The sequence below is a fragment of the Ornithorhynchus anatinus genome, chromosome 1, assembly GCF_004115215.2.
Source record: "Ornithorhynchus anatinus isolate Pmale09 chromosome 1, mOrnAna1.pri.v4, whole genome shotgun sequence".
In the NCBI taxonomy this organism is placed as follows: domain Eukaryota; kingdom Metazoa; phylum Chordata; class Mammalia; order Monotremata; family Ornithorhynchidae; genus Ornithorhynchus; species Ornithorhynchus anatinus.
Genome location: NC_041728.1, coordinates 44008925 through 44030074, shown reverse-complemented (window position 1 = coordinate 44030074; position 21150 = coordinate 44008925). Strand labels below are relative to the sequence as shown.

The 21150-nt window shown below is 42.6% G+C and overlaps 1 protein-coding gene across 3 annotated transcripts in view; it reads left to right on the top strand.

Moving 5' to 3' along the window:
• CEP128 (centrosomal protein 128) overlaps positions 1-21150 on the top strand; it is a 453487-nt gene that overhangs the window by 85999 nt on the left and 346338 nt on the right. For all 3 annotated transcript variants that reach the window (XM_039911721.1, XM_039911722.1, XM_039911724.1), the window contains exons 12-14: positions 1054-1128; positions 2934-3066; positions 5912-6072. In XM_039911721.1, the coding sequence (XP_039767655.1) occupies positions 1054-1128; positions 2934-3066; positions 5912-6072 (369 nt within the window). The remainder of the gene's footprint in view (positions 1-1053; positions 1129-2933; positions 3067-5911; positions 6073-21150) is intronic.

Below are 21150 nucleotides of genomic sequence, written 5' to 3'. Positions count from 1 at the left end.
GATAGGGAAAAAAAGGTGTACTTAATGATGTGAACCCAGGCATCAGTGGGATACGGCAGCCTTTAGCCTCTAACAAGAAAAGTTCCTGTGGAAAGTATAGAGGTTGTTTTTCCTGTGCCTCTCTTTCCTATTCAGTTTCATTGATTCTGTTTCTGGGGGGTGATGATGTGAATGTCAGAGAGGGGGGATCAATGTGTAGGGGAATTTCTGTGGGTGGGGGAACATGCCTGGGGATATGTGCATCTTGGAGTGGGTGTGGAATTGTTTAGGTATCAAGGTGTGTGTGTATGTGTGTGTGTGTGTGTGTGTGTTGCGTGTTTTTTCCTTTTCCTCTGAGTGGAGGCTGCAGAGAGGGGATCCCTGGGCTTTCCCTTCCCCTACATATTATACTTTATTAGAGATTATATGTTATGAATTATGGATGTGGATGTCTGCTTCCCGCACTAGACTGTACGTTTGTTGTGGGCAGAGTACGTGCCTACCAATCCTGTTGTATGGTACTCTCCCAAGCACTTAATAAGTGCTCTTCACATAGTAAGCGCTCAGTAAATACCATTGCTGCTGCTGCTGCTGCTGAACTAAGCTCTTGTGAGTGAGGAGGGGTTTAATGGTGGCTTTGGGGTGGCAACTTCACTCTATGGAAGAGCAAGAGGTTGCCGTGACAGAGGCTTTGGTGCAGCACAGGGTTCAGTCCAGCTGCTTCTCTTTGTAGGGTCTGAGGTTCCTGTCCTATCCCCGCATCTTACATGTCCAGGACTCCTGGGATCAGCAGGACCCCAGGCCTCGGCACTCCTCGGTGCCATGACAGGGCACGGATAGAAGCTGTAAATGTCTCCTGGACTCAGGATATTAGAGGGCCCAAAGAACATCCAACTTGAGGCAGTGCCTCGATGGAAGTTGGCATCTAGGATGTGCCTTGCTCCTACTTCCAATGTGAGACACCTGCTGAAAGCCCAGTTTGTCCTCCCATTATTATGCCAACAGCGATTAATTTCATCTCCTGCCCCGATGAACCTCACTTTGATTTCTTTTCTTCCATTATCGAAACGTTAGCTAGAGCAGGAGCTACAGCTGTCCCGGAAGTGGTTGGATCAGTCAGAAGGCAGCCGAGAAACACTTTTGCTTCAGGTAACCGTACAGACTAGAAAAATCTTCTCCTTTTTGTGATTTTATAATTTTTACATCACTGGGAGAGGGAATTATTTTTGTCAGCAACATGGCCTAGTAGAGAGGGAGTGTGGTTCAGGGAGTCAGAAGGAACAGGGTCCTATCTGGGCTCTACCAGTTATTTGTTATGCAACCTTTGGCTAGTCACTTAATTTCTCGGTGCCTCAGTTTCTTCAACTGCAAAACGGGGATACCTGTTCTCCCTCCTGCTTACACGGTGAGCCCCATGAGGGATAGGGACTGTCTCTGGCCTAATTAACTTTTACCTATCCCAGTGCTTAGACTAGTGTTCGACACATAGTCATTGCTTAACAAGTGCCATAAAATATTCAAAGGGAGCTTGGTTAAAGTGGAACTGTTGTTTTTTTTCCCCCCTCACCATCTAAACCAGACTTGATGATTGCTACTGAAACTTCTTGTGCATTTCTTTTCTGAAGTGCAATGTGTAATACTGGACTGGATCGGGAAGACAGTCTTTTCCCAAGAGACTCATTTACTTCCAAGAAACAGTGGAGAGAGAATGAGGGAGTAAAATACATATTTGCATGTTGAAGCACCTTTGAATACATCCCCATCCGACTTTCACCTTTTCTAGGTGCTACTTGCCCCTGTTCAACTTTAGATAAGGCTTGATTTTTAAACATAACATTTTTCAAGCCATTAGTCCATAATGGGGATCTGGCTCTTTTGATATTTAAAGTTCAACAGCTTTAAATAGCTCTGTTACTTATATTGGATAAGGGCAAGTGGTTTTCTAATTGCCTTTCTGGCTGTGTTTAATACAAGCTGTGATCGTACTATATGTGTATTGAGAGACACATTATTACAGATGCTCATGGTTGGCAAATAGAATACTCTGTAGGACCTGCCATGCAGATTAACTTGTAAACAGTCCATTGATTACTATGGACCCAGTTCTATACCAAAGTTTTTCTCTCACTCTAACAAACTTCATTTAAAAGAACATGAACATTCTTTTTACTGTATTGGGGCATGATTTCTTATGATACTGGCTTTTGCTGATATCTCCACTCTTCCATTGCTCTTTCCCCAACATTGTACTCATATTAAAATTACTGCTGTAAGCTCGTTGTGGGCAGGGAATTTGTCCGTTTATTGTTGTAGTGTACTCTCATTCATTCATTCAATAGGATTTATTGAGCGCTTACTATGTGCAGAGCACTGTACTAAGCGCTTGGAATGTACAATTCGGCAACAGATAGAGACCCCAAGTGCAGTGCTTTGCACAGAGTGAGCACTCAATAAATCCAGTTGAATGAATGAATGAAAACAGGCCTGGGAGTCAGAAGACCTTTCTAATCCCAACTTCACCACTTGCCTCTGTGTCCTTGGACAAGTCACTTAACTTCTCTGTGCCTCAATTTCTTCATCTGTAAAATGGGGATTCAATTCCTATTCTCCCTCCCACTTAGACTGTGAGTCCCGTATTGGACCTTATTGTCTTGTATCTACTCCAGTTCTTAGTACAGTGCTTGGCTCAGAGAAAGTGCTTGAGTACCACAATTATTATTTTGATTATTATCTATGCCCTTATTGTTTCTGTTTACAAATCTTTTTGGGTTAAAATCAGTATTTACATTTTGTAAAACACCAATCTTGCTCTTGCCAAGCTTTTGGATGAGAATGGACCACTGCATGCAATTTTTTTCATTTGAGCTAGGCGTTTCCTGGAGTAACGGTATTGCTGATGACTAATTTCCCAGGATTCGGGATCAGAAACTCACCTTTTTGTGGTCTGCATTTAGATAGAACATCTGCGTTCCCAACTCTTGAAATCTGAAGAACATCGTGTGGGTTTGCAGCATCAAGTATCCCAACTTTCCAGGCAATGCCCCGACCACCCGGATGAACAAGATGATGGGAGGAGATTTAGAACAGGTATGACCTTGTCTGCAACAGGGCTTCACCCAGTCACGTGTGCCCTTGAAAATAAGGTCATCATGTTGGTTGGAAACGGTGACTTGGGCCATGGTTTCAGATTCCAAGCAGAGCCGTTACCAGCAGCCCAATCTCTTATCTGGAATTAATTTAGTATCATTATATCAAATTAACTCTCTATGGAAAACAGAGATTAGGAGCCTATTAACTTTGGCTATCTGGACCCTGGAAAAAATGACTTAATAATAATGATGGTACTTATTAAGTGCTTACTAGAAAATAAGAATGTTATCTTGGATTTCCAGAACCGCAGTGCTCCATCAAAATGCCATGAGCACCTATTAAGCATTGAAGTGGCACATTTGAGAGTTTAATGCCTTGCATTCTATCAGCCAGGTATCATAAGGTGAAACATTTCTCAATGGAATAAAATACCTTAGGGAGATGGGACGATTTGCCAACAATCTACAGGGAACAGGTTTGCTAATTCTGTTGCATTGTTCTCTCCCAAAGGCTTAGATCAGTGCTCTGCACATAGTAAGCGCTCAAGAAAGGCCATTGATTGATTGGTTCCTGAAAGGTGCTATTTCAACACTTGTGCTCTGAGCAGGGCCATGGATAATCTAGCTGATGTTAATACAATATCTTTGTAGCTTCTGTTGGGTAGAAATTCCTTCTTGCTTAAAAACCCAATCATCCTTTAGAAAAATCAGAAAATTAATCTTCCCTGAAAAATTTGAAACTTTTTTAAAACTTTCTAAAGATTTTGGAGTAATTTAGTTCTTTTAAAATTACTGTACCAAATCAAGTTGTATTGTTTTGTGTGGTAATTTCCAGTAAACTTCTCCTGGTTTTGTAAATCATTGAACACAGAAATACAGCTTGTAATTAAAGATTTAGCAATATAATTCATTGTTTATATTGCAAGAAGAAGCTGTTCATTATATGAACTTCAGTATTATTCCCGTAGGCAGAATAGAATAGCTGCAGATTCCTTTCCCGATGTTCAGTAATTGCTTGGTAGGGGGAGGGGAAGAGTGGAAAGGAGAGGAAGTAGATCAAATTTAGAGGTGCTTTAGGGCAGGACTGGCAACTGTTTCCCTTGGCTGTGCCATTCCAGTGAGAAGTGGGTGGGGTAGATATTACTTTTAGAATCATCCATCAGTGAATGGGTGGTATTTATTGGGCAACTATTGAGTGCTCAGCACTGTTGTAAACCCTTGAGAGATGACAACAGAAGCAAGACACTTTCCCCTCCCCCAAGTCCTTAGAGGAGAGACAGGAAAAAAAAATGACAGGACACAAGTGTGAGCAAGAGGAAGAAGAGGGTATAGCAGAAAATGCTACTAATATATCAGGATCAAGTAGCTGAATAAACAATTGAATGCACAATAAATATATGAAGCATACATTTGAACACAAGTACCTCCTCATCCATTATTTTGTAAACTTCCTGTGAACAAGGAACATATTATTTATTCTGGTGCTTTCTAAGCTCCTGACATCAATACAAATGCATAAAATTGCGGATATGTACGTAAGTGCTGTGGGGCTAAGAGGCGGAAAGAGCCAAAAGAGCAAGTCAGGGCAATGCTGAAGCGGGTGGTAGATGAGGAAAAGTTGGTCTTAGTCTGGGAAGACCTCTTGACGGGAACGTGCCTTTAAAAAAGACTTTGAAGCAGAGAGAGTGTGTGTTGGATTTGAGGAAGGAGGGCGATTCAGGCCAGAGGCAGGACATGGGCTAAGGGTTGGGGGTGAGACAGGCGAGATGGAGGCACAGTGAGAAGGTTAACACTAGAGTAGTGAAGTGTGCAGGCTGGGTTGTAGAAGGAGAGAAGTGAGGTGAGATAGGAGGGGGCCAGGTGGTAGAGTGTTTTTAAGCCAATGGTGAAGAATTTTTGTTTGATGCAGCGGTGGACGGGCAACGACTAGAGATTTTTGAAGAGCGGGGTGACATGCCATACAGTAAATAGGTTGGCAATTCAGGATCGAAGTTTGTGTGCTGGGTTGTTGTAGGAAATCAGGGAGATAAGGTAGGAGGGGGAAAGGTGATTGCATGCTTTAAAGCTGATGGTAAGGAGTTTCTGTTTGATGTGGCGAACAGTGGTGTTCTGTCGACTATGAAACAGGAGGGAGTTTCAGGCCAGAGATAGGATATGGTCAAAGTGCTGGTGGTGGGATAGACGAGATCGAGGTACAGTGAGTCAGTTGGTTGTTAGAGGATTGAAACATGTAGGCTGGATTGTAATAGGCACCAGCCTCATTTGCCGCTTCCACCTGACCATTGGCATTGACAACCACGGAAGAGTGGCAGGGGCCTAGGTCCGCAGCTGAAGCTTCAGAAGCCCAAGTCAATCTGTCAGTTAGTCAATCATGTTTACTGAGCATTTACTTTGTGCAGAGCACTATACTAAGCGCTTGGGAGAGTACAATATAAGAGTTGATAGACACATTCCCTGCCCACAATGGAAAGCCCAAGCCTCTCACCAAGCCGCACTCACTGGCAGCCATGCCAGAGGCCCACGAGCCAGCCGGGATAGCCAGTGTGCTGCCTCTGACAGGCATGCCTGGGCTTATCCACGCCTGCGTTGGGGTGTCAGTCACCGAGCAGAACAGCACTTGATGGAATAGCAGTGCGGACTTGCTCTCATGTGGTATTCATTGCCTGACTCCCATCAGAATCGATAAACTGAGAAGTCACCCAGTCGACATTTCTGATTTACGTGATGAGCAGAAGGTGCGAGATAAGAGCCAAGAACTGCCGGAGGGGGAGTCAATATGGCAACTTTTTTCTGAGTGAAAAGCATAGCAATGCACATCCTGCAAATATGTTTTCTCTTTGAAGTTGCTGAGAGGTCCGAGTGGGAGAAACAAGACCTGGAGAGGCAGATCCTGGAGCTGAGGACTGAGCTAAACCGAAATACCATGCTGTCTGAGGTAGATGAATTGAGGCGGTGCCTGGAGCGCAAGGACAAGGAGAAAGCCCAATTTGCAGCACAAATAGAGGTGATTTAGCTGTTTTTATCTGCTCCCTGTCCCCTTTTGACCCATTTGGGTTAGATGGAATGATCAAATGAACTTTCAGGGAAAGGAAATGGGACCCTCATCTAAAAATCTCCTCGCTCTGAGGATTCTGTAGCCTTGTAACAATAAATTCTCTAGCACTTAGAACTGCTTCTGGAGCTTTTTAAAATTTCTATGAGATCCTAAAGACAACCCACCCCAGTTTCCCATTGCTCCAGATTTGACAGGCCTTGGCTTTGAACCCAGGTTTACCTTTCATTCTTGCATGAGCAATGGATTTTCTCCATGGAAAGGTCTCCGTTTCCCAATGCAACTTGGGCTCCCACTGGATTGTGGGTAGAGATTATGTCTTCTACCTTGATTGTAATCTCCCAGACATTTGGTAAGTACAGATATCAGTGCCCATTAGGTGCTCCACACATACTATTGGCTAACTGGTATTAAAGCACTCCAAATGTGCTGATGGCTTTTTTTTTTTAAATCCCCAACCCAAAACCCCTTTGTGTAACTGATGGAACACCAACAACTATGCCTTTCTTTCTCCGTCCCTCCATCCTCTTCCTTCTCTGAGTCTCTTTCTTTTCTTTTACTTCCTCTGGTCCTCTTTCTGCCTGGTAATTCCCACAAGCGGCTACCATGAATCTTAACTTCAGAGCCCCTTAGGAGGTGTCCTAACCTAGGCCTAATATTGGTTTTCTCTTGAAGGTCATGTTATATTTCTCTTAAGTAATGTATGACTAGGCAGCCACTACAGTCCACCCCCTTGATCAAATTTCCCTGGTGTAGATGTAATAATGATCAGAAAAGCAGTATTCAGACCGAAGTAGGAGAAGAGTGCTTCTCAAAGGATCGACTTAATTTCCATTATAATTGAGTGATCAAGTTATATCCAATTTAGATGACAGGTTCAGAAGAATGAAGCCTCCTAAAGATGTATTTTTAGCTGTGAATATGCCACTTGTAATTTCAATGAGGTAGTATATAAAGGATTTTTTGAAATGGATGGTAAGATGTCCTGGGAGTTAGACATTGAAAGCACTTGCCTCTTCAAAGCTGCACAAGAAATGTTTAACTGGTATTTCTAGAGCAAGCATTATTTCTTGCCTTTCTTCAGTTCCCTCATCTGTAAAATGGGGATGAAGACTGTGAGCCCCATGTGGGACATGGACTGTGCCCAACCTGATTAGCTTGTATCTACCCTAATGCTTACTTAATACAGTGCTTGGTGCATAATAAGCACTTAACAGATACTTTTTTAAAAAAAACCTCCAGGCTGCCTGAGGATCCCATTTAGGATCAGAGTCTAAGAAAAGTGCAGTATTGTTTAACTTTTTTCCAAAGACTCCAAATGTTTAATAACTGACTTAATGCCAATTGGCTTAGAATAATGGTGGGGATGAAGATTTCTCTTTGCAGGTTTTATTTTACAACTTGCTGTTGGTTGAGGAAAGAAAATATGTTGTTTTTCTGCAGGAAAGATTTTTTTCCTCCCCCGAAGTATGTTAATGATTGTCAAGAGTTGCTCTTGGATTTGTACCCTTTATTAACCTCTGTCTCCTCCTCTAGACCATAAGCTCACTTTGGGGAGGGAACATGTCTACCAATATGTTATTTTGAACTCTTCCAAGAATTTAGTACTGTGCTTTGCACACTAAGTGCTCAATATATGCGATTGATTGATTGACCAAGGATGGACAAATATCTGCCGTCTGTTCAGAATCAGCTGCTGTTTTCCTTTCTTCGGATTCAAAAATGCCTGTTGGATTGCTTCTTCTAATTTTGTGCTTGTGGAATAAATGGATAAACAGTTCCCAGGCCATGGTTTCAGTTCGAACTACACTAGAAGCAGTGTGATCTAGTGGATAGAGCATGTGCCTGGAAGTTGGAGGACCTGGGTTCTAAACTCAGTTCTGCCACTTGTTTGCTGTGCGACCTTGGGCAAGTTACTTAGCTTTTCCTGCTTTTACTTCCCTCATCTGCAAAATGGGAATTCAATACCTGTTCTCCCTCCTATTTAGACTATGAGCCTCATGTGAGAGATGATCTTGTATCTGCTGCAGCACTTAGTACGGTGCCTGGCACATAAGTGCTGAACAAATACATCTATTATTACAATATGTCATCAGCCTGATGGCACTCTCACTCCCAAAAACCCATTTTTCCCCGTTGCTGCCTGTTGCTCCCCTCTTAGAGGAACTTTTATCTGATGACTAAATAATAAAAATAATAATAATGATAATTGTGGTATTTAGCACTTATTATATTCCAAGCACCATACTTATTGCTGGTGTGCATACAAGGTAATTAGGGCTTGGTGGGACTCACAGTCTAAGGAGGGAGAACAGGTATTGTATTCCCATTTTGCAGATGAGGACCCTGAGGGACAGAGAAGTTAAGTGACTTGCCCAAGGTCACACAGCCGTAAGTGGCAGAGTCTGGATTAGAACCCAGATCTTCTGACTCCTGGTCCTGTACTCTTTCCATTAGGTTATGCTGCTTCCCAAGGTTTTTAGGGCCTTTAAAGTTTGTCCACCCACCCATTCACACAACCCAGTTCCTTATCATTGCTGCAGCTCTGGGCAATTTGGAGAAAGCAAAAGCCCTGTCTGATAAACACTGCAAATGAAAGCAAGGTTTCATAGGAAACTGATTTGATTTAGAGCATTTATTAGAAAATGTGCCTGCCTGCTGTTGATTAGCACTGTGGAATCTAAATGATTGCAAGGAAGAGAAATGTTCCCTAGGGTGAATGACATTGTTTGTCCCCCAAGAGTAAAAAACCCCTGCATGAATCGGCACCTTAGCAGATGAGGAGCAGGGAAAAAGAATTAGCATCCTTAGGCAGCGATGTGAAAATGGCTGTCACCTGGACAAATCAGGAGCTTTGTCTAGAGATGCAATTTCACAGGAAACAAAACAAAACAAAAAACCTTGTCTCTACAGATTTAGTTTTTAGCTGATCTATTTAAATTGGGCGAAAGGAAGTGTAAATGACATGTTGTGTGAATCTCATTATAGGAAAAAGAAAATAAAAGTAATATGTAGTGATGTATTAAATTTGGTACAAAATGTTGTGCTTATTCATTAATATTTTGGAATTTTCTAAACTTGTTTCATAGTTTCACCTGTAATCAAAAAACTTCCTTCCTCTTGAAAATGCAGATGCTTCCATTTTACCAGTAAGAGACATGCAGTTTTGGGCATTGTTCGAAAATGCATTGTTTGTCCAGTCGTGCGTAATACATTTTTCTTTGGAACTGCTAATTATGTTTTCCCTGCAGTTAGAGAATTATTGGCAATTGTTAACACTTTTTAAACTTGAATCAGGTGTTCATTTACAGTAATTGAAGACCTTGACTATGATAGTGATTAATTTTAAGGAAATAAATCCAACTGTAAACTCACTTGTTCAAAAAGACCTTTTAAATTTTACAAGAAAGCCTTATGATCGGTACATGCTACTATAATATGTTTTTCAAACACAAGTGACTATAGTCCCTGTAGACTGTAAAACTCACTGTGGGCAGGGAATGTGTCTCTCAAGTCTGTAATACTGTATTCATCCAAACACTTAGTACAGTGCTCTGTGTGCAGAAAAAGCTCAATAAATACTATTGCTTGATTGAAGTGAAGCAGATAATAATAATTGTGGTATTTAAGTGCTTACTATGTACTAAGCACTGGAGTGGATACAGGCAAATTGTGGTGGCACAGTCTCTTGAGGCTCACAGTCTAAACCCCATTTTACAGTTGATGTGACTGATGCCCAGAGAAGTGAAGTGACTTGCCCAAGGCCATACAGCAGACAAGTGGTGGAGCGGGATTAGAACTCATGATTTTCTTACTCCCAGGCCCATGCTCTATCCACTACGCCATGCCGCTGGCATGGCTGAAATTCTGGATGAACCGCGGGCCTGAAACACTGGGGGCAGGAATCTATATGAAGGAATTTGCGCAGTAGATCTCTCTTGCCTTTGACCTTGCCAGTCATAGTACTGTTGGGGTCCCAAGTGCAATGAGAGAGTAGGTGGGCAGGGGTGCTGCTTATGATGAAGTACCCATATAGGTTTTTTTACATACAGCACCCATTAATGACTTCTGGTCTTTGCCACTCACATTAGCTATGGTCTTGGCCACCTATGTTAACCAGCTATTTTGTAGAATTTCTACTGTACAGTTCCACCTCAAGGGACCCCCTTAGTAATTCTTTGGTCCTACATCTTCACCATCGATAACCCAGCCTCAGCAGGACCTGAGACAAGAACCAGGTCTCCTGACTCCTAAAGCAGAGCTCTTTCCTTGGATCAACTGTTGCAAGGCTCAGTTCTGTGTCGTCTATTATTCTCCATCCACTTTACTGCCTTGGAGAACTCTGGCTCCCACAACTTCAATTAGAATGATGCCCAAAACTACCTGCCTGCCCTTGACGCCTCTCCTTCTCTGCAGTCTCGGATTTCCTCCTGCCTTCAGGTCATCCAGTGCTTAGAACAGTGCTTGGCACATAGTAAGTGCTTTACAATTACCATTATTATCTTTACTTTGGATGACAGCTCAAACTTAACTTGTCCAAAGCAGAACTCCTCATCTTCCCACCCAAACCCTGACCTCCATGTGAATATCCCATCCCTGTAGGGAGCACCACCATCTTCCCTGTGCCACAAACCTGTAACTCTAACATTATCCTTGATTTACCTCTCTCTTTCGACCCACACATTCTGTCACAAAATCCTTTCGATGGTACCTTCACAGCATCTCTAAAATATGCCCTTTCTTCTCCATCCAAAATGCTACCTTTGGGATACATGCACTAATCATTTCCTGCCTTGACTACTGAATCAGCTTCCTTGCTTATTTTCCTGCATCCTAGCTCTCCCCTCTCCAGTCCATACTCCACTGCTGGGATCGTTTTTCTGAAAACCATTCAGCTCATATCTCCCCACTCAAGAACCTCCAATTTCCCATCCACCTTGGCAAACAGAAACTCCTCACCATTGCCTTTAAGGCACTCAATCATTTCTCTCCCTCCTTCCTTACCTTTGTTGATCTCCTGCTGCAGCCTGGCCCACATGCTTTGCTCCTCCAATTCCAACTGACTCTCTGTTCCTCAACCTCTTCTATCTTGCCAGTGACCCTTTGCCCATGTTCTCCCTCAGGCCTGGAACTCCCTCTCCCTTCATAGACAACAGTCCACTCCTCTTCCCACCTTCAAAACCCTCCAAAAGGTATATCTCCAAGAGGCCTTCCCAGACTAGGCCCTTTATTTCCAATGTTCACCCTCCCATCTCTGTCAACTGTGAACTTGGATGTGTACCCCTTAAGCACCTTGATATTCACCTCAATCAAAATATATGAAAATATTCTTATGCTCTATTTCCCCTATCCCTTGTCTGTTTTAACATTTGTCTCTGTAGATTGCAGACTTCTTGTGGGCGGGATCATGTCTACCAACTATGTAGTACTGTACTTTCCCAAGCACTTAGTAAATGGTATGGTTTTTAAGTGCTTACTATATTCCAGTAATATATTCTACATATATTACTGTACTAAGTGCTGGAGTAAGTACAAGGTAATCATGCTGGACACAGTCCTTGTCCCACACTGGGCTCTTAATCCCCTTTTAAAGATGAGGTAACTGAGGTACAGAGAAGGTCATAGAGCAGACAAGTGGAGGAGCTGGAATTAGGAATTAGGTCCTCTGAATTCCAGACCCATGCTCTTTCTGTTAGGACATGCTGCTTTTCCACCATTGATTAATAGATAAACTGTTCTCTAGATGGAACCTCATTATAGTAAGAAGTAACAAAACTCAATCATCCCCAAACCATAGTCAATCAATGACATTTTTTGAGTACTTCCTATGTGCAGAGCACTGTACTAAGTGCTTGGGGGGCTGGGTTGAGTATACAAATGCTTAAGGGGTACATAGCCACATGCGTTTTCAGTGCTAGCAAGTGTTGTACAAAAAGACTTCGAAGTATTTTGGGAGTGTCACAATTCTTGGTATTGTTTCAATTGAAATACAGAGATTAACAGATCTGGATTCATTTCTCACTTTTTCTCCTCAGTTTAGAACTGGCTTAAATTGAAACTCATAATGTCGGTCTCAGTTTCATTATTAAACACTATCAAGTCCTTCTGGTCCCATGGCCGGCCTACTGAAAGGATAATTTGTTGTGAAGATTGATATAGTGTGTTCATTGGTGTTTCTATTTGCTAATAGAAGTCAGAGTTAATTAGTTATGGTATTTATTTAGGGCTGACTCTGTGCTAAGCAATCAATCCCTGGTATTTGTTGAGTGCTTTCTGTGTGCACAGCACTGTATTAAGAACTTGGGAAAGTTTAAGAGAAGGAGCTTGCCTTAGTGGAAAGAGCATGGGCTTGGGAGTCAGAGGTCATGAGTTCTAATCCCGGCTCTACCACTTGTCAGCTATGTAACGTTGGGCAAATCACTTAGCTTCTCTGTGCCTTAGTTACCTCATCTGTAAAACAGGGATTAAGACTGTGAGCCCATGTAGGACACCATATAACCTTGTATCTATCCCAGCGTTTAGAACAGTGCTTGGTGCATAATAAGTGCTTAACAAATATCATCATTATTATTATTATCATTATTATTACAATACAGAAGAGTTGATAGACATGGGCCCTGCCCACAAGGAGTTTGTGGTCTAGATGGGGAGACTGACATTAAAATAAATTACAGATAGGGAAAATAGAGTATAAGGATATAGTCTGCTATTGATATACTGTACTAAGGATGTACTAAGGATATACTCTTGCATTGCTTCCCTCCCACAATGTCAACCTATCTTACTACTATCTTACTGCTACAGGCTCTCGTAATATCCCGGCTAGATTACTGTGTCAGCCTGCTCTCTGATCTCCCTTCCTCCTCTCTCTCCCCGCTTCAGTCTATTCTTCACTCTGCTGCCCGGCTCATCTTCCTGCAGAAACGCTCTGGGCGTGTCACTCCCCTTCTTAAAAACCTCCAGTGGTTGCCTATCAACCTCCGCACAAAACAAAAACTTCTCACTCTAGGCTTCAGGGGGCTCTCCGTCACCTTGCCCCTTCCTACCTCTCCTCCCTTCTTTCTTTCTACTGCCCACCCCGCACGCTCTGCTCCTCTGCCGCCCACCTTCTCACCGTCCCCTGTTCTCGCCTAGCCCGCCATCGACCCCTGGGCCATGTCCTCCCGCGGTCCTGGAACGCCCTCCCTCCTCACCTCCGCCAAACTAATTCTCTTCCCCTCTTCAAAGCCCTACTTAAAGCTCTCCTCCTCCAAGAGGCCTTCCCAGACTGAGTTCCCCTTTTCCCTCTGCTTCACCTCTCCTCAGCTAAACCCTCTTCTCCCCCCTTTCCCTCTGCTCCTCCCCCCTCCCGTCCCATCCTCTCAGCACTGTACTCATCCGCTCAACTGTATATATCTTCATTTCCCTATTTATTTTGTTAATGAGATGTACATCACCTTGATTCTATTTATTTGCTATTGTTTTAATGAGTTGTTCTTCCCCTTGATTCTATTTATTGCCATTGTTCTTGTCTGTCTGTCTCCCCCGATTAGACTGTAAGCCCATCAAAGGGCGGGGACTGTCTCTATCTGTTACCGATTTGTACATTCCAATCGCTTAGTACAGTGCTCTGCACATAGTAAGCGCTCAATAAATACTACTGAATAAATGAATGAATGAACCTACTCACTGTATCTCCATCTCATCTATTAAGCATTTGATAGTCACCCCAATCCTAGCCCCAGAGCACTTTTATACCTATCCATAATTTAATGGCTAGCTCCTCCTCTAGACTGTAAGCTACTGGTGGGAAGGAAACATGTCTACCATCTCGGTTGTGGTCTCCCAAGTGCTTAGTACAGTCCTTTGCATGCAGGAAGGGTTCAATAATTACCATCAATGGACTGACCATTGATTGATATGTACATAAGTGCTGTGGGGCAGAAGGAGAGTATCACTGTGTACTAAGCACTTGGAAAGTACAATTTGGCAACAGAACTGTAGAGACAATCCCCTATCCAACAACGGACTCACGGTCTAGAAGGGGGAGACAGACAACAAAACAAAACAAGTAGACAGGCATCAATGCCATCAAAGTAGATAAATAGAATTATAGGTATATACACATCATTACTAAAATAGAGTAATAAATATGTCCAAATATACACAGGTGCTGTGGGGAGGATAAGGGGGTAGAGCAGAGGGAGGGAGTAGGGGCGATGGGGAGGGAAGGAGGAGCAGAGGTAAAGGGGGGGCTCAGTCTGAGAAGGCCTCCTGGAGGAGGTGAGCTCTAATTAGGACTTTGAAGAGGGGAAGAGAGATGGTTTGGTAGTTGTGAGGAGGGAGGGCACTCCAGGACAGTGGTAGGACGTGGACCAGGGGTCGATAGAAGGACAGGCGAGAACGAGGCACAGTGAGGAGTTTAGCAGCAGAGGAGCGGATTGTGTGGGCTGGGATGTAGAAGGAGAGAAGGGAGGTGAGGTAGGAGGGCGCAAGGTGATGGAGACCTTTGAAGCCAATAGGAGTTTTTGCTTCATGAGAAGGTCGATAGACAACCACTGGAGATTTTTGAGGAGGGAATTGACATGTCTAGAGCATTTCTGTAGAAAGATAATCTGGGCAGCAGAGTGAAATATAGACTCCTGGGAGAGACAGGAGGATGGAAGATCAGAAAGGAGGCTGATGCAGTAATCCAGTCGGGATATGATGAGAGACTGTACCAGCAAAGTAGCAGTTTGGATGGAGAGGAAAGGGCGGAACTTGGCGATGTTGTGATGATGAGACTGGCAGGTTTTGGTGTTGGATTGAATGTGTGGGATGAATGAGAGAGCAGAGTCGAAGATGACACCAAGGTTGCGGGCTTGTGAGATGGGAAGGATGGTAGTGCTGTCCACAGTGACGGGAAAGTCAGGGAAAAGATAGGGTTTGGGAGGGAAGATCAGGAGCTCAGTCTTGGACATGTTGAGTTTTAGGTGGCGGGCAGACATCCAAGTGGAGATGTCCTGAAGGCAGGAGGAGTTACGAGCCTGGAGGGAGGGAGAACAGGGGAGGAGATGTAGATTTGGGTGTCATCTGTGTAGAGATGATAGTTGAAGCCGTGGGAGTGAATGAGTTCACCAAGGGAGTGAGTATAGATGGAGAACAGAAGGGGACCAAGAACTGACCCTTGAGGAACCCCTACAGTTAGAGGATGAGAGGGGGAGTAGAAGCCCCCAAAGAAGACCGAGAATCTCCCCAGCCAGAGGGATGAGGAGAACCAGGAGAGGACGGAGTCCATGAAACCAAGATTGGATAACATGTTAAGGAGAAAGGAATGGTTGAATGATGATATTTGTTAAGCTGTTACTATGTGCCAACCACTGCTCTAAGCACTGGGGTAGATACAGGGGAATCAGATTGTCTCATGTGGGGCTCACAGTCTCAATCCTCATTTTATCGATGAGTTAACTGCGGCACAGAGAAGTCAAGTGACTTGCCCAAAGTCACAGAGCTGATAAGTGGCAGATCATGACCTCTGACTCCGAAGCCTGGGCTCTTTCCACTAAGCCATGCTACTTCTCTACTGAGAAGCCAGGGTACAGAGCCAAGTGTACAGACAGTGAGGGGTTACGGAAAGCTTCTTGGAGAGAGGTGATTTTAGAAGGGTTTTGAAGGAAGGGAGGGCAGTAGTCTGCTGGAGATGAAGAGAGTGAGATATGGGAGTGAGTTCCAGGCCATAGGGAGGACCTGGGGGAAGCGATCTTCTGTAGAATAGATGAGAGGTTGGTGCTAGGGGGATGAAATGTGCTGTTATGTTGTAGTAGGAGACTATTAAGCACTGGAGTGGATCGTCAATCAGACATAGGCCCCATTCCTCATAAGGCTACTAATTTAAAGTGTTCTTTTTAATAACTAAACCAATGCATACAATGAAGATTCAGAGTGAGAATTGGAATATCCTGCCATTAGGCGTTAGGAGGTGTTTTCATACAAGTGCTGCCCTCCCCATCCCTGTAACTGTGACTGCCTTTACTCTCTTAATTAACAGCAGAAATGTATTTTTTAGGTTTTGCTAAACTTGCATCAGTTGATACATTAGCATTGCTTAAAGTCATATCCAGCTCTCTGAAAGGTAAAAACTTTTCAATAGACCTTTGCTCTGTAATATTAATTGCACCATCATTTATCTCAGTAAAGTGTATAATATAGACAGCCCTTTCACACTGGGAAAAACAAATTTAACTTTCTCGGCTCCCGGCACTAAAAAAAAAGCAAAACCAAAAAAACCAAAATGGATGTTACATGGGGATTTGTCTTATTTTCCTTTCAAGTGTACGTAAGACTTTTAATCAGAGTATGGGCACAACATAAAAATTTAATTCCATAAATTTAAACTCTAGTTTAACCTCATTAACCTTCATAAGTGATTTTTATTCCAAGTATCCTCGATCAGTGGATCTTCTTGATTTAATTTTTTCCTCTTTCCTCTCTCGCCATCTCGGAGTCAGTGTTACTAAAATAAACTAATATTTGACTTTCAGATTCATTGAGGAAATAAGCTACATAATTTAGATGGGAAAGATAACGTGACTTGCCAGAGTTGCCACAAAAAAGTTAGAAGATAGGGAAAGAAAATAAAGAATATATAATAATAACTTTATGATTGATAGAGGCAGAGACATTAGGGGAAAGGTCCTCTCTTTGAAATAATATCGAGAGATATGTTTATTTTCTTGTACTCATAAAATAGCTACCTCTTTTGTTTTGTGTTGACTGGTTTACCATCATTTCTTTTGTGTCTTTAAATTGTTTTAGTTGTTTTGGAAAGGAATGCATTTTAGTAGAGAGGTCGAGAAGTAGTACAATAATCTAGAGTCCATTAGATTTAGGCAGAACGAGATGCTAATAGTAGGAGTAATGATATTTTCTGGGAGTCTGCTGAGAGCAGTGCAGCATAGTAACTGTTTGGGAAAGTATAACAGTTCACCTGATCGACCCCAATGTGCTTTCATTCTTACCAGTGGAAAAATAATAATAATTATAATAATAGTAATAATAAGTGTGGCCTAAAAGAAAGAGCACCCTCCTGCAAGTCAGAAGTCGTGGGCTCTAATCCTGGCTCTACCACATGTCTGCTGTGTGATCTTGGACAAGTCACTTACCTTCTCTGTGACTCAGTTCCTTCATCAGTAAAATGGCTATTAAGACTGGGTGAGGGACTGTGTCACAAGTCAGAAAATGTGGGTTCTAGTCCCTGTTCTGCTATATGTCTGCTGTGTGACCTTGGGCAGGTCATTCAACTTCTCTATGCCTCAGTATTCCCTCCTATTTAGACTGTGAGCCCCATGCAGGACAGGGATTGCGTTCAACCTGATTATCTTGTATCTACCCCAGTGTTCAGAACAGTGCTTGGCACATACTAAGCACTTAACAAATGCTACAAAAAATAATAATAATAATTGTGGTATTTGTGAAGAGCTTACTACATTACCATGGGTAGATACATAGTAATCACATTGGACATGGTCCCTGCCACATGGGGCTTATGGTCTTAATCCCCATTTTACAGATGAGGGAACCCAGGTATAGAGAGATTAAGTGGTTTACCCAAGGTCACACAGCAGACTAGTGGTAGGTTCAGGACTAGAACCCAGATCCATTTGATTCCCAGGCCTGTGCTCTTCCCACTAGGCCATGTTGTAGACGTAAAATATTTACAATCAGGAGAATCAGAATAAATATGGTGACTTTTCATTCACTGCGTGTGTACACAAGTATAAAGGATTAGTCCTTCCCCAGGCTCTCATCCCATTGACCCCTGCCTGGTGTGAGGCCTTCACAACTTTGAGAATGCTCAGTAGAGAACCTGTAACTTTTTTATGGTATTACCTAAGTACTGTTCTAAGCTCTCAGGGAGGTACAAGTTAATAATGTTAAACACAATCCCTGTCCCGCCGGGGCTCACAGTCTGAGTAGGAGGAAGAACTGAGGCACAGAGAAGTTGTGACTTGTCCAGGGCCACACAGCAAACCATTGGCAGGGGTGAGATTAGAACCCAGATCTTCTGACTCCCAGACTCAGGCTCTATCTATTAGACCACAATACTTCTCCATGGGTCTTCTGGGATGTTGGTCTGATCTGTGGAGAGCATGAAATCTTGCTGCTCCTTTCATGTTTGATTTTGTCTTTATCTTTTGCATTTGTGTTTGACTTTCTTTACGTGTCTGTCACCAACCCCTTTATCCTTAGATTATGAACCCCATTATTTTTAGACCGTGAGATCAGGGATTCTGTACGTCATCCATATCTTTATTTCCCAGAGCTTACAGTGCTGTCCTCATAAATGGGGCATAATCTGTACTGTTACTACTACCTCTACTACCAGAGGAATAAGTCGGAAGGCTTTGTGAAGCGGGGAGGTATGTGCCAGGAGATGTTTCTGGAAGATGTTCTTTGCAGCCATGGGGAGTATGGATTGATAAGGGGAGGGGACTGAAGAGTGGTGAGGCTGGAGATCATCAGTGTCCTTTGTAAGCCCCATCTCAGTAGAGGAAAGGGGACCAAATCCCTACTGGAGGGAGGTCAAGGTGGAGAGAAGAAGCATGGTCCAGTATATAGAGCATGGGCCTGGGAGTCAGAAGGATCTGTTCTAATCCTGGATCCTCCAGTTGTTCTGCTGTGTGATCTTGGGCAACTCACTTCACTTCTCTGGGTCTCAGATCCTTTATCTGTAAAATGGGGATGAAGAGTGTGAGCCCCATGTGGGACAAGGACTGATCAGATTGATCAGCTTGCATCTATACCAGGGCTTAGTACAGGTCCTGGCAGATAGTAAGCATTTAACAAATAGCATAAAAAAAGTCTGTGGGTGTATGTGATCCACTCAGATGCTTGCAGAGGAATAGGATCGTTCATTTATTCATTTGTTCAATCGTATTTATTGAGCGCTTACTGTGTGCAGAGCACTGTACTAAGTGCTTGGAATGTACAATTCGGAAACAGATAGAGACAATCCCTGCCCAACAACGGGCTCACAGTTTAAAAGGGGGAGACAGACAACAAAACAAAACAAGTAGTCAGGCATCAGTACCATCAAGATAAATAGAATCTTATATACATATCATTAATAATATAGAGTAATAAATAATATATACAAATATTTACAAGTGCTGTGGTGAGGGGAAGGGGTTATAGCAAAGGGAGAGAGTCGGGGAATGGGGAGGGGAGGAAGTGTAGAGGAAAAGGGAGGGCTCAGTCTGAGATGGCCTCCTGGAGAAGGTGAGCTCTCAGTAGGGCTTTGAAGAGGGGAAGAGAGAAGATCAGGGAGAATGGGGTCACAACTGGAGGGTGGGATTGAGGGGTGACTTTTTTCTGAATGGAGGAGACATGGACTTGAAGGTAGAAGGAAAAAAACCCGAGTAAATTGAGAGGTTGAAGATAATAGAGAAGGGAGATGGGTGGGTGAGTTTTCCTGTGTTTAATATAGGATCTATTTGGCTAGAGGCAAAGGGTCATTTCTAGAGATAATGTGAAGATAGACCTGATGAAATCAAGATCTGCCCTTTGTGAAACCTAAGCAACAACTATGTGTGTCTATGTTTTGTGTTTCTTTGTTTATCTGTTCTTGAGGTTCAAAAATGATAGCTCTGACCGGGAGATCTTATCTGTGTGTGAGTGTGATTACAACTCTACTGTACTTGTTCCTTGCTGATATAGTGGATATTTGCAGAGTGTTTTTCTGCTTCCAAATTAGTTTCTTAGTATTCTGATCTTTCCCAAGCTTCAGCTCAGTGGAAAGCACCCATTTTGTGATTGCCACAAAGCAGACTGTGCTATTATCTCCCAAGAGCCCCTGCTTTAGGCCATATTGTGATCAACCCATGGTTTACTGAGTGCTTATCATGTGCCGAGCACTGTACTAAGCACTCAGGAAGTACAATAGAGAAGGGTGTGGCTTTGTGGAAAAAGCACTGGCTTGGAAGTTAGAGGTCTTGGGTTCTAATTCCGCTTCTCTACTTGTCAGCTGTGTGATTTTGGGCAAGTCACTTAACTTCTCTGTGCTCCAGTCACCTCATCTGTAAAATGGAGATTAAGACTGTGACCCCCACATGGGACAACCTGATCACTGTGTATCCTCCCCAGTGCTTAGAACAGTGCTTTGCACATAGTAAGTGCTTAACAAATACCACTATTATTATTCTTAAAATATGGTAACAGTGATAGGCACGTTCCCTACCCACATTGCCACCTGTTTCACTGCTAATGAAATGCTTGTTTTTCCCTCTTTACATGCCTTATTTTAACCCAGCAGCCAGGAGCTTCTTGCATCTCAGAGGATGTTATCAGAATGAAAAAGGTTGGAATAAAGAAGCTTTAGTACTTACTGGATGACTTAATTTTTTTCCATTTTGTTTTCAGAAACCTCTAAAGGTTAATGAGGTTTATTCCTTTCAAATATTTGAATTAGAAAGGCAATTTGATGTTATTTTAAAGAAACTAAAGATTCATGTTTTCTACCCTCCTGCATTTTCCTGTCAATCTTTCCTAACAGGAAGGAAAAATTTCTATTTTTAATCCACCATTAAGGTACCACATGGTCATACTTTTCATGTAAAAATGTGCTCTGGAATATTGAAAAAGTAGTAGATCTCAAAAATTGTTCCCTCTTTAGCTGTGTGATTAGCTTTCATTATAACAACGAGGCATTATATTGTACTTTTCAGGTTAGCAATAGTTGTTTTAATAGTTTAAATCATTATAAGGATGAAATATAACTTTATGAATAGTCATAGGAGGGCTTTCTAGTGGAAAAACCCATGACAAAATAAATCAAGGTAGTGGTATTGCAGTATATAAGTAACTGATAATTACTAATTTCTTGGTTACCAAGAATGTCATTAAAAGGTGGGGGGAGGGTAGTTTTTCGATAAGCAGAATTTAATTGCTCATGCATTATTCCCATAGACTTTATAGCTAACAACTTTAGAGTGATTTTAATTTGACAGCATTTCATCTTAAGTAGAAAATTACATTCTGTTCTAGGTGTTTGTTTTGAAGCAGACTTCCAGTAGT